Source organism: Hemitrygon akajei, chromosome 10, assembly GCF_048418815.1.
Source record: "Hemitrygon akajei chromosome 10, sHemAka1.3, whole genome shotgun sequence".
NCBI lineage: Eukaryota > Metazoa > Chordata > Chondrichthyes > Myliobatiformes > Dasyatidae > Hemitrygon > Hemitrygon akajei.
The window spans coordinates 128961430-128974311 of NC_133133.1; the positions used below are offsets into that span (position 1 = coordinate 128961430).

A 12882-nucleotide genomic window follows, 5' to 3' on the forward strand; every position below is an offset into this window, starting at 1 on the left:
GACAAAGGAGGAATTTGCAGTTATAGTAGCAACATTTGAGTTCTATACAAGTGGAGAAAGCAGTATGAATAAAATGGAAAAAAACTGAGTTGAAGGTAGGGCTGAAACAGGAATATTCCATCCACAGCTTGGGATCATTTGGGTGTCATATTACCTTTGAAAGCGAGTGGAATGGGAAGAGAATTTGTTTACGGTGACAATGTAGCATTTAGTGAATTTTTTAAAAACTTAATCTACAAAGCATTCACTTTCCAGCAGGGACCAACATTGCAACAGGATCAGAAATCTGCAAATATTTTGACTTTATCAATCCTAACTGAATTAGTGTTTTTTTTTAAATTCCACAAAAGACCCTAGGAGTCCTAGAAAAGCTAATATAAAGACACAAAGTAAACCTCACCTGAATAGTAGAAACTGAATCAAGACCAGATTCATTCACCGAGGACACATCCAACTTGTACGTGTTTAGTGTAATATCCAGGACTGTAGATGTCGCTGCATTTGTTAAGGTGACTGAAGGAGCAAGGCAGTTATCAGCGAGGAGAGCTTCATGTTTCATTGAGATTGGCTTTAGATCAGAGCTCACTGACCAGGATTCACATTCCATTTCTGCAGGGAAGAATTTAAAGTACTTAAAATTTCAGATTTTAAATTTGATTGCAATGAAAATATATAATAATCTTCCTAGCATGATTTCCTAAAGTAGCGTCAATAGCGACATCCAGTACCATTAAAGTGACTGCTTATGCAGCAGATACAGATAGTCCCTGAGTTACGAACGTCCGACTTACAGACAACTCGTACTTACGAACTGAGGAAGGAGAACGCTGTCCGCCATTTTAAGTTGGATTGCGAAGCCGTACGCCATTTTAAGTTGTTGCCGTTGACACTGTGCTGAGTGTTTAACTTTGTATTTGGCTTAAATTTTTCTTAGTAAGATTCACCCTGACCCACGCGCCCCCCCCCCCCCCCCCCATTCCGGTCGGATGGTGGCGCAGTGAGATCAGCACCGGGCTCGAGAACGGAGGTTCAATCCAGTGACAGACCACTACCGTGCTGGGTTGATGTCGATCCAGTGACTCCCATACCATCCGTGCCAGGTTGATGTTGAGCTCGCAACTCGACCTTGTAAAAAAAAAACACTGCCACCTCCAGTTTAAATACCCACGTGGAATATTGTGGAGGATCAAATGCCCAAACCCAGCACAGCCCCCACTTATCCCATTTAGCCTGTCTCAGTGCAGTGGTCCTTAGGACCCAGCAGACCTCGGCAGCCGGTGCAGCTCGGGACCCTCCGCCCGGAGTGTTTCTGTTCCACTGACGGGAAGCGATCACGATTGAAAATAAAGTGGAAATAATAAAGCGTTTGGAAAGAGATGAATCGCCATCGGTCACTGGAAAAGCGTTAGGCTACAGTCGGTCAACGATCGGAACAATTTTAAAGGATAACAGATAAAATGTTAATAATGGAGCATGTGAAACACCCTACCCCGATGAAAGTTATAATTATTACTAAGCAATGCAGTGGTTTAATTATTGGAATACATATGTTTTATATGCATGGAAAGGTAAAATATGTACTACATACTAAGACAAACGTTTCATGAACTGATGCTAAATAATACCTGATGTACTTGTTCCGACTATGTACAAATCCGACTTAAAGACGGACTCAGGAACGGAACTCATATGTAACCCAGGGACTGCCTGTATTTCTTTTCTGTTGGTACCAGTCCATTGAATCACAGGTTTACTATCTAAACTTCCTGAATATATTTGGCTGCATTGATGATTGCCATGAGCTGCTTGCGCAGGCTCAAAATAAACATGATAAGGACACTAGGTTCTAGATTCATGTCAATGATTTCTTTTAATATTATTGCTGGTATTCATATGCATTGTGGTTTTAATACGTCTACATGCACCTTTGGGTTAGAGTGAAAGTTGAAAACAAATCTAAGAAATTGGCACAAATTCAGAATTTGAAGAAATGCACAAAGCCAACTTTCCTATTCCTTCTGATCTCTCATCAACATATCTACTTGACTTCTTCAAAATGATTAACCAGCTACAAACTGTGAGAAGGTTTAAGGTATGGATTTATTGTCATTTATTACATACTTGTTTACACTGCAAACAAAAAATATTGCAAACTTAAGAGGAGCCTGTAAAGAATGTTATTTTCCAAAAAAAAACCAAAATCAGCTCAACCAGGGAAAAATAATTAAAGGCTTCACACAGAAAATACAAAAATAAATAGTAAATGACATTGTTCAGTAGTCTATATCTGTCTTTTGAATACTAAGTACAGCATTTGTTAAATCATAGTACTCTTCAAGCATTGCTAATATGTTTGACATCTTCAGAAATGTCATGGAAAGGAACCGTAGTTATTAAAAGTTGAAAAGAAATGTGGGAAATAGAGGTTCACTATTACCAATGCAAGGCCTACAAACTTCTTCCTTCAAACCGGGCATCAAGTAACTGGAGTTCTAATTATATTATAATAGAACCATCTAAATTATATTGTAGACACACAGAGATTTACAATGCATATGGTTGTCTTGGTACTGAATTAATTACCCTGGAGTTCTTACAACTGTTTAAGGCAAAATGTTTCAATTTTATATTTGTTTCTCAGTGCAGAATCTTCCAAAAGAAGCCCGTTATCTATTTGGGAGATTTTTTAAAATAAACAGCTATGATCCAAATGTGGGTTGATGGGACCAGACAGACTAACAGTTTGCAAGGACTGGATGGGCTGTAGGGCCTGATTCTGTGCTGCAGTGCTCTATGACTCTACCATTAGGGAACAATTAAATATTCTTGGCCACTAAAGCACGCAACTCTGTTATAATTCCTAAATAACTATGAAGGCAGACACTATTTTGACATCAAAATTCATAAAGATGCAGTGTTCTTCCCTTCCATGTCAATTTGTGCTTATCCTGGCCAACTATGAGCAAACACAGTGAAGACAGATTAACATCCTTGCTGATTGCTCTCAGATTGGATGTAATCTAATACTGCAAAAACAAAAGCATCTGACCCTTGCAAAAGATTAACACTGTAAAATGATAATTTGGAACAGGAGTCAGACCAGTTACTCACATTTTCATCTGATACAGTCCCTGATGGTAGGTTAATCCAGAAGACTGAGACACAGGAGATCCATTGTGACTTGGTAAAATGGATTCAAGAGTAGCTTGGCCATAGAAAATAACAAGTACTGGTGAAGGAGTGTTTCTCTGACTGGAGGTCTGTGACCATGTTATTCTACATGAACCTCTTATTTGTGCTATACACAAATGATTTGGATGAAAATATAGATAGACGATTAGTAAATTTGCAGATGACACAAAAAACTTATGCGGTTATGGATAGTGAAGACGGTTGTCAAAGGATATAACAGGATATGGATCTGTTGGAGATATGGCAGTTAAGAATTTAATCCAGACAGATGTGAGATCCTTTCGCAAGTTAAATGGCAGGATCCTTCGGAGTACATGTGTACAAAATGATGTTGGTGCACAAGTCTTAGGTTCCTGAAAGTGGCATCACAAGTAAAGAGGCTGGTAAAGGATTACTCTATGCTTGTCTTCATCGATCAGGGCACGGGGTATAAAAGTTAGAAAGTAAAGTTTCAACGACATAAATTTTTCACTATGCCACATTTCTAGTATTGTTCACAGTTTTGGTCAGCAATTTGCTGAAAGGATATGGAGGCTTTGGAAAGGTGAAGAAGAGGTCCACCAGGAAATTGCCTGGATTAGAGAGTATTAATTATGACAGGGTGGACAAACTTAGGTTGCTTTCTCTGCAGTGTCAGAGGCTGAGGGGAGACTTCATAGAAGTTTATAACATCACTAGAAGTATAGCTAGGGAATTTTTCCCTTGAGGCGGAGATGTGAAATACTAGAGGACACAGCTTCACGGTGAGAGTGTGATAGTTTAAAGGAGATGTGCAAGGCAATTTTGTTCCCCCCCCCCCCCCCCCCCCCCCCCCCCCGAAAGAGCACAGAGTATGATAGATGCTTGAAATGCACAGCTGGGACAGTGGTAGAACCAGATATGATAGTGATGTTTAAGAGGTATTTAGCTATTTTGGGCAAATGAGTCCACAGGGAATATAGGGATATTGATCTTGAGCAAGCAGATAAGATGTTCAATTTGGCATCATGGTCAGCACAAACATTGTGGGCTGAATAGCCTGCTCCTGTCCTAATTTACATTCTATATGTGGTTCGTAATAGTTTACTCTAATCTGGTCTTCATGCAAAAACTGTGACTAGAGCAGGAGTAGGCCATCTGGACCATCGAGCCTGCCCCACCATTCAATAAGATAATGGCTGATCTGTCCGTAAACTCAGCTCCATCTACCTGCCTTTTCCCCATAACCCTTAATTCCCCTACTATGTAAAAATCTATCTCACAGTATCTTAAATATATTTAGTGAAGAAGCCTTAAATGCTGCCCCGGGCGGAGAATTCCACAGATTCACCACTCTCTGGGAAAAACAGTTTCTTCTCATCTCTGTCCTAAATCTTCTCCCCTGAATCTTGAGGCAATGTCCCCTAGTTCTAGTCTCACCTACCAATGGAAACAACTTTCCTACTTCTATCTTATCTATCCCTTTCAAAATTTTGTATGTTTCTATAAGATCCCCTCTCATTCTTCTGAATTCCAGAGATTATAGTCCCAGGCGACTCAATCTCTCCTCATAAGTTAACCCTTTCATCTCTAGAATCAACTTGGTGAACCTCCTCTGCACTGCCTCCAAAGCCAGTATATCCTTCCTCAGGTATGGAGACCAGAACTGCACACAGTATTCCAGGTGCGGCCTCACCAGTACCTTGTATAGTTGCAGCATAACCTCCCTGCTCTTAAATTTAATCCCTCTAGCAATTAAGGCCAACATTCCATTTGCCTTCTTAATAACCTGTTGTACCTGCAAGTCAAATTTTTGCAATTCATGCACAAGCACTCCCAAGTCCCTCTGCACAATAGCATGTTGCAAACTTACACCATTTAAATAATAATCTTCTCTTCCATTATTTCTTATTTATTACCAATGTTGTATTCCATCTACCAGACCTTGGTCCATTAACTTAACCTATCTATCTCCCTCTGCAGACTCTCCACATCCTCTGCACAATTTGCCTTTCCACTCAATTTAGTGACATCAGCAAATTTTGCTACGCTACACTCAGTCCCGTCTTCCAAATCATCAATGTAAATAGTAAACAGCTGCGGACCCAGAACCAACCCCTATGGCACCCCGCTCACCACTGACTGCCAACCAGAGAAACAGCCATTTATACCAACTCTCTGCCTTCTATTGGTTAACCAATCCACTAACCATGCCAATACACTTCCTCCGACTCCATGCACCCGTATCTTATTTACAAGTCTCTTATTCGGCACCTTATTGAATGCCTTTTGGAAATTCAATTATACAACATCCACCTGTTCCCCTCTGTCCACTGCACTCATTGTATCCTCAAAGGACTCCAGTAAGTTTGTCAAACAGGACCTGCCCTTTCTGAATCAATGCTGTGTCTGTCTAATGGAACCACTCCTTTCTAAATGTTTTGCTATTTCTTCCTTAATGACAGCTTCAAGCACTTCACCGACTACAGATGTGAAGCTAACTGGCCTATGGTTGCCCGTCTTTTGCCTACATCCTTTTTTAAAAAGTGGTGTGACATTTGCTGTCTTCCAATCCGCCAGGACCTACCCAGAGTCTAGAGAATTTTGGTAAATGATTACCAACTCGTCTACTATAACCTCTGCCAATTCCCTCAGCACCCTGGGATGCATCCCATCAGGACCAGGGAACTTATCTGCCTTCAGGCCCTCTAGTTTGCTCATCACTATCTCTGTAGTGACAGTGATTTTATCGGGGTCCTCACCTCCCATTTCGTCCATAACATTATTCTTTGACATATTAGATGTGTCCTCCACCGTGAAGACCGACACAAGATAGTCGTTCAATGCCTCAGCCATTTCCTTATCACCCAATATCAATTTCCCCTTCTCGTCTTCCAAGGGACCTACGTTGTGCCCATGAATTATTTCAAAACTGGACCCACCTGTTTTTCACTTCCTTAAATTAACCCTTAGGTCAATTTGAGGGTTCCTTTTGACTCTAAAGTTTAGAGGATCACAACCCAGATTAGTTTAAGTAAGACAGGTTTAAGGTAAAGTTACATTCTCTAGATGCAAGGTAAAATAGTACCAAATAACTACCAAGCTCACTACAATTAAGAATTAGAGAAACAGTCCACCTGCGTCTTCAAGTATGCTTCCCATTAGTCAAAATCTTGGCTGATCTATTTCAACTTAAGTTATCCTGCCCCATCTCCATATCCCTTGATTCCCTTAATGTGCAGAAATATCAAACTCAGTAATTTAATAACTGTTCCAACACAGCTCTCCAGGACATAGAATTCCAAAGATCTTGGATCTTCATGTTGAGTGAAGAAATTTCTCTGCATTTCAGTCCTAAATGGCCTACCTGTTGACCATGACCATTGGTCCTACACTTATCAGCCAAGCAAAATATCTTCCCTGTCATACCCCCAGGGAATTTTAGAAGTTTCAATGAGTTCACTCTTCATCCTTCAAAACCATTGAGATTAAATGCTTAGTCTACTTAATTTCCTCTCCTCTCAAATGCAAAACTGCCATCCTAGGAATCTGGTGAATCTTTGATGTACTTACTCTATAGCAAGCATATCACCTTTTACATAAGGAAACCAAGACTGTACAATACCACTACACCCCATGCAATCACAATCTGATATCCATCACTCAGATCTTCTTGTATAAAGGCTTACATACCAATTGTCTTATTTATTGCCTTGCTGCATGTTTACATGGGTAGAAGGAAACCTAAGTTGCTTTCAACATCAACATTTCTCAAAAATGGTCACAACTACATAATACTCTGCTTTTCTGTCTCATACACCTCATATTTTGCCAAATTAAATCTTCCATTTGCCATCTTCACACCCAGCTCATCTATAGAGTAATCCCATTAAACCTCATTTTTGCTTGATCTATTGCCAACATCAATGTTGGGAATTACTTTTAAAATCCCGGATTACTAGGGCATCTCTGAATGGATTTAATAATTTTCATTTGCAGAAATATTCATCACAAAATAGAATCAAATCATAACATTCCCATTCAAAATGATTTCTGATCCAAGAAAGATACTAATCAAAGAAAGTGCACATTTTTAAAAATTTTAAAATATTCTAAACCTCTTTTAATTCAACTTCAAACCTAAAGCAAGCAAAATATAAATACCTTCACTAAAATCATCTTCAGTTGAAAGCTGTGTGAGTGGAGACTGGGGTCTGGAGTCACCAGCTAAGGAATAGCTATGTTCAGCCTGAATATGAGGAGCAGGTGAGAGCTCTGCATCCATCAGTTCATTTTTATCAGAAAGGAAAGGATCGTTGAAAAGATGGCCCAGCATGTCCTTGGAAAATTCATCCAACATCTCTGTGAAGTGCTGAGGAGAAATGCAGATGAAAAATTTTAAATCTTTAAGTATACTTAAACAAACCTTTAAACTTTGTCATGATGACATTTTCAGGAAATATAGTTTGTCATACAGAAACAGCCAAAGGCCCATGTTAGTAGCTCAGTTTTTCCTTCTTCCAAGAATTCCTAAACTACTAGGCCATTTCTTCAGTCTTGACATGCACTTCACTGCTTCAATGTGTCCCTCTAATTGTTTTCTCTCTGGAATCCTGCTAAGCTATCAACTGCATAGCTTCATTAACAGCTTATCACCATGGTCTCACCTTTAGAGATACTCCTTTTGACTTTCCTCCCTTCTCTCTGCACAAATTAAAACTAACATGTTTTCCTTCATTAGCAGTTCTAATGATGAATGGTAAATCAACCTGAAATATTAACAGTTTCTACTTTCACAGATGCTGCCTGACCTGCTCAGTGTGTTTTTATTTCAAATTAATGGGTGTGCTAATTACAAGCTACCGTTGCAGCTTTGCTGTCAATGGATAACCAATGGAGAGAATAAATTATTCATTGAGAAAAATTCCAGTCAATTTAGTCAATGTTTGTGCAGTTCTTGGTTTAATATGAGAACTGACCATTAGTTCAGGTACTATATACTTGCATGCGCATTCTAACAGCAGAATCCAGAAAGTATTTTCTTGCCTTGAACCTAGAAGTGAGATTTTCTGATTACTTCTTTTTTAGTGATTAAATATGATTCAAGAAGTCAGATAAATGTGTACAGAGATTGAATGTAACATTTTTAAATGCCATCAAATGTCTGTCAATAAGTAGATGCCTATGGTCGGAGTCGATTTGGCGGGCTGCATGTCTCTATCACTAAGTTATAAAACGTGCACTCAGATGATTTTCCAACCTACGAGAAGTAGAACAACATGAGAAATGGTCTCCCTTTAGTTTTGTGGGATTAGTAATTAAATGATATAGAATATGTGTATCATCCAAAAATGGAATACGCCAATTTGCTTGAACTTCTCAACACAATGCAAGCCCACCCAGAAATTTAAAGATGTGAATACCAAAATTCATTTGTGTTGAGAATGCAAGTAAGGTTCAGGGATTTTCTTTCAACTCCCAGAAGAGTATTAAGGTTGAATTCACTCCAAATGCAAGAATAAAAGACAAAAAATATGAATGATAGCACATTCATAAACAGTCAAAACTATATTGGAAATGTTGCTGATTGGGATCACAGATGGACCCAATCTTCAATTTTATATGTAATGCTTTCTATATTATAGTAAATGATTCTTTTTTGAAATGTGGTCCAATGTTTAGGGACATTCTGTTAAGGAAAAAGAAAGATGCTATATAAATTCAAGTCTTGCTCTTGTATATAGTTGGAGCAAACTTCGAAAATTTGCTTTTAAGGTTCATGGCCTTTTTTTGGAGAAGGACTTCACCTCAAAAATACCTCCATATCCATTGGATTTGAGTTGTGTGCAGAATATGACAAATAGTCCATTGCTTCATCGGGCTTACAGTACTCAAGGATGAAGGAAAGTTTCATTTGCTACATATGCATTAAAATGTCATGTTTTGCTTGGATGCAGTTTGGAATTTCAATTGAAAAACCTGTAGTATTAACTTAGTTTTGTTTCCTCTTCACAAATGCTGCATGATCTGCTGGGTATTTCCAGGATTTTCTTGTTTCAGATCTCTAGCCAACGAGTTCCTTTGTTTTTTCTCCCCCCCTCCACCCCGATTCATCCACTGGCACTGAAAGTAAGCTTATTTCTGGGGCAACATTGGATTCAGTCTTACCACAAACATTTCCTTTCCAACTTTAAAACTTAAAACATACTTTTATTCTCACTGTATCGGTTGCAATGAAGTTTTTCTTTCTATAGATATCAACTGACCTGCAGTGTGTTTCTAGAATTTATTTGTGCTCCAAGAATCTTGATATTTGGTTTTGCAGTTCTTCTTGTTGGATTGGTTCCTTTCTAGCTTTTATTTCATTTGAAGTAATTGATGTCACTGTTGAAGTTGACAATAGCAGGACAAGGAAGGATTTCTTAAAGTTATACAGCAGACTGAGTCTTCAAGGTCTTGAGAGATATGCATTTGTTTGTAAATTAATAAAATTTTTCAATAAATGTGTGAGTTGCTGATAGTGTGTTGGAGCTTCTTGATGGGTGGGATAGACAATATCTATCAAATAGATAGACAATAGACAATAGACAATATCTATCAAATATCTATCAAAGTGTTGTCAAATATGGGTGGCAATATTTGACAACACTGCTAACTGCTCAGTTAGAGCCAATATAAAGGACCTGGTGACTGCCTGTACAGCTGGAGTACACCTAGCTGTACTCCTGATTCTGATTCCTCAGTAAGCTTTATGTGTCAGTTTGCTGAAAGTGGTATCCTAAGTATTCTTGTGCTGGGTCCCCATGTAGTACCTGAAATTTTCTGGATAATGTTAACTTCTGCTCTGATCTTGATTGCAGTCTCAGTAATCTATCAAAAGTCACTTTAAGATACATTGGAGTTGTGCTTTGGTATTACCTCTTGACAGAATACACTGTTGATTATTACAATTCTCAGGCAGTTTGCAAGATAGAATTCAGTAAGCATGAACTTCTGTGGGTTTCTTCACAGCCTCCACTTCTGGAAGTATTAAGCCCTTGTAGCTGACACTGGTGTTTTAAGGGTCCTCCACGTCTGAGTTTTCATCTGCATACAAAAGCCATATCACCAGTGTAGTAGGCAAGCTTCCTTAGTACTTTACCAGGTGTACTCACTGCTGTCACTATAAGTGATAAAAGGAAGGACACTCCAAGGAAGTCAACTACTGAGGATACATGGCTTTCTGATCTAATTCCAAAGGTGAACCTTCAGGATTTTTAGTTAAAAAGTGCTTATAGGCTGTAACTGCACATGCCACCAATTTGGCGAGTTCTGTAATTAGCTGATCAGAGACTGATAAATGTGACTCATTTTGGATCTGACAACATCTGCAAAGTCAAGGAATTGATTGAGTTCTGGGAGAGGAAGTCAAGAGCTCACATATCAGTCCTCATTGAAGTCAGTGGTGAAAAGGGTGAGTAGTTTCAAATTCCTGGGTGTCTGTATCTTGGAGTATCTATCCTGGGCAAAACAAAGAAGGCACACCAATGGTTCTACTTCATTAAGAATTTGAGGAGATTTGGTATGCCATCAAATTTTCTTTAGATGTATTGTGGAGAGCATTCTGACTGGTTGCATCATAGCCTGGTATGAAGGCTCCGATGCAAAAGATCATAAAAGACTGCAGAAGGTTATAAACTCAGTCATCTCCATCATGTGCACAAGCATTCCCACCATCGAGGGCAACTTGAGGTGTACATTAAGGTGGCAGCATCCATCATAAGGATCCTCACCATCCGGGATGCACCGTTTTCTTGTTACTACCATTGTGGAGCAAGTAGAGGAGCCTGAATACCCACATTCAATGACTCTGGCACAGCTTATACCTCTCTGCCATCAGATTTCTGAACAGTCCATAACAATACTCATTATTCCTTTTTTATTGCATTATTTTGTAATGGATATTAATTCTATGTCATGGAATTGTACTATTGACAAAATTTGTTGTTTTGCACCAATCTGTGAAAATAAATCTGATGCTGATTATGCTCAAATTCCACCTTAACATTCATTGAAAAATGTAGTCAGAGCTTGGTTATTACTGGTCTATTGGGACCAAAATTTACTGTGTTAAATATCTCTTAGTGCAAAGCATTTTTATTTTTGTTATCAGCAACCACTAGAGGGAGTTGAGCAATGGAATCACAAGTGTCCTTGCAATCTGGATATTGCAGGAAGGGCAACGGACTTTGCCACTTTTAAAAAAACAAGGTCTTTGTCACCAGAATGATGAATATTGACATTGTCTATAGCACCAAAGGAAGCTCATACTCATTTGTGGGCCTTTGAAGTCCAACAGAGCTCTGTCCCCCCAAAAAAAAATTCCCTTGCAGTGGAATATCCAAGCAATCAGCAAATGAAGAACAAAAATACGTCCATATCAACAGAGCGTCTTTAAAACAGTCACAAGTCTTTCTTGCTGATAAAGATAATTCTACTTTATTTCTGTTTACCATTTTTGCTTTATTTAACATGACAAATAGAAAAAGGATTTACTACTGGTCACAGCAGAAGCTCTGCCTTTTAATAAGATCATGGCTGATCTTGTAACTCAGCAGCACTTACCTTTACTAACCCAGTGATCCTTAGATTCACTCACCATAAACAATACACTTAAATCAGACATCAAATATTGCTAAAGAAATACAGTTATTGTGCCCTGGATCACCTTACACTTCGCAATTTTCATCTCCACCAGGAAACAAGTCTAAACAATTCCAATGTATCTTCTATACATAGAATCTAATAAAGATATTTTCCATTGTGCATTACTTGAGACCAGTAACTTGTGTAGATTGTTGATACAGACTGTGATTGATATTGGCAAATAGGTTAAAATGTGTGCTGAGTTATGAAGAAAGTCTGTTTGAAGATGCAGTTAGGTGCATACTTGATGAATTGAAGGGCTAATCTCTGAGCTGCACTTCTATGACTGTATAACTGTTTTGAGAAAATAAATGACCATTTCCATTCTGTGTTCTAAATCAGTCCTGAAACTGTTCTATAGACATCCAAGAGTGTGTGTGTGGGGGAGAAAACAAAAGCTGGAGTGGGGGATGTAAAGTGGTTGGTATAGAGTTTAACAGCATTGGATCCACACTGTCCAAAGTAAATTTTTCCATTATCCATGATACCCAAGTTGCTCTTTTACAAAAAAAAAAACAGCCAATTTAGGTTTCAAATGAAAACCCAAATGTCATTGAAATATTTCAAATCCAGTAGTTTGAAAAACTTTTATATTGGAGGTGGTACATTTTGTTTTAAAACAGCAATGACAGCACATTTCGGATTTAAATAAAAACAGGTCTACTACACTGGATAATTGCAGCATTTTAAATTTGTGTTACACATGTTCTGTTAAGTTGCTCTTCAGCTAATACAGCAGAGAAGTAATTTACAAAAAGGTCTATAATAAAATGCTTCAAAAATCAACTAATTCAGACATGTAGAAACAATTAGTCAGTTTAAACCTTGGTTAAATAAAATTAAGAATGTCCATTGAAAACAACTTAAGAAAATTATAAGTCTTGTCACAACAGGTTAAAGGAATTTTTGGAACATCTGTTCAAAATACGTAATGTCTGCAATGCTTGAGCTTGATCCAAAATATTTCTTGCATTTGATATAAAGAAAGCTTCGATAATCATAGCTTTGCTCTTTCTCCAGTACTATGGTATTACTCAGACTTACCCG

General features: G+C 38.3%; 1 protein-coding gene across 1 annotated transcript in view; it reads right to left on the minus strand.

Moving 5' to 3' along the window:
* Positions 1-12882, minus strand: part of creb3l2 (cAMP responsive element binding protein 3-like 2) — a 72342-nt gene that overhangs the window by 35520 nt on the left and 23940 nt on the right. Inside the window, exons 2-3 of the mRNA XM_073058954.1 lie at positions 7315-7522; positions 401-609 (exon numbers count right to left, since the gene is read on the minus strand). Coding sequence (XP_072915055.1) covers positions 401-609; positions 7315-7522 — 417 coding nt within the window. The remainder of the gene's footprint in view (positions 1-400; positions 610-7314; positions 7523-12882) is intronic.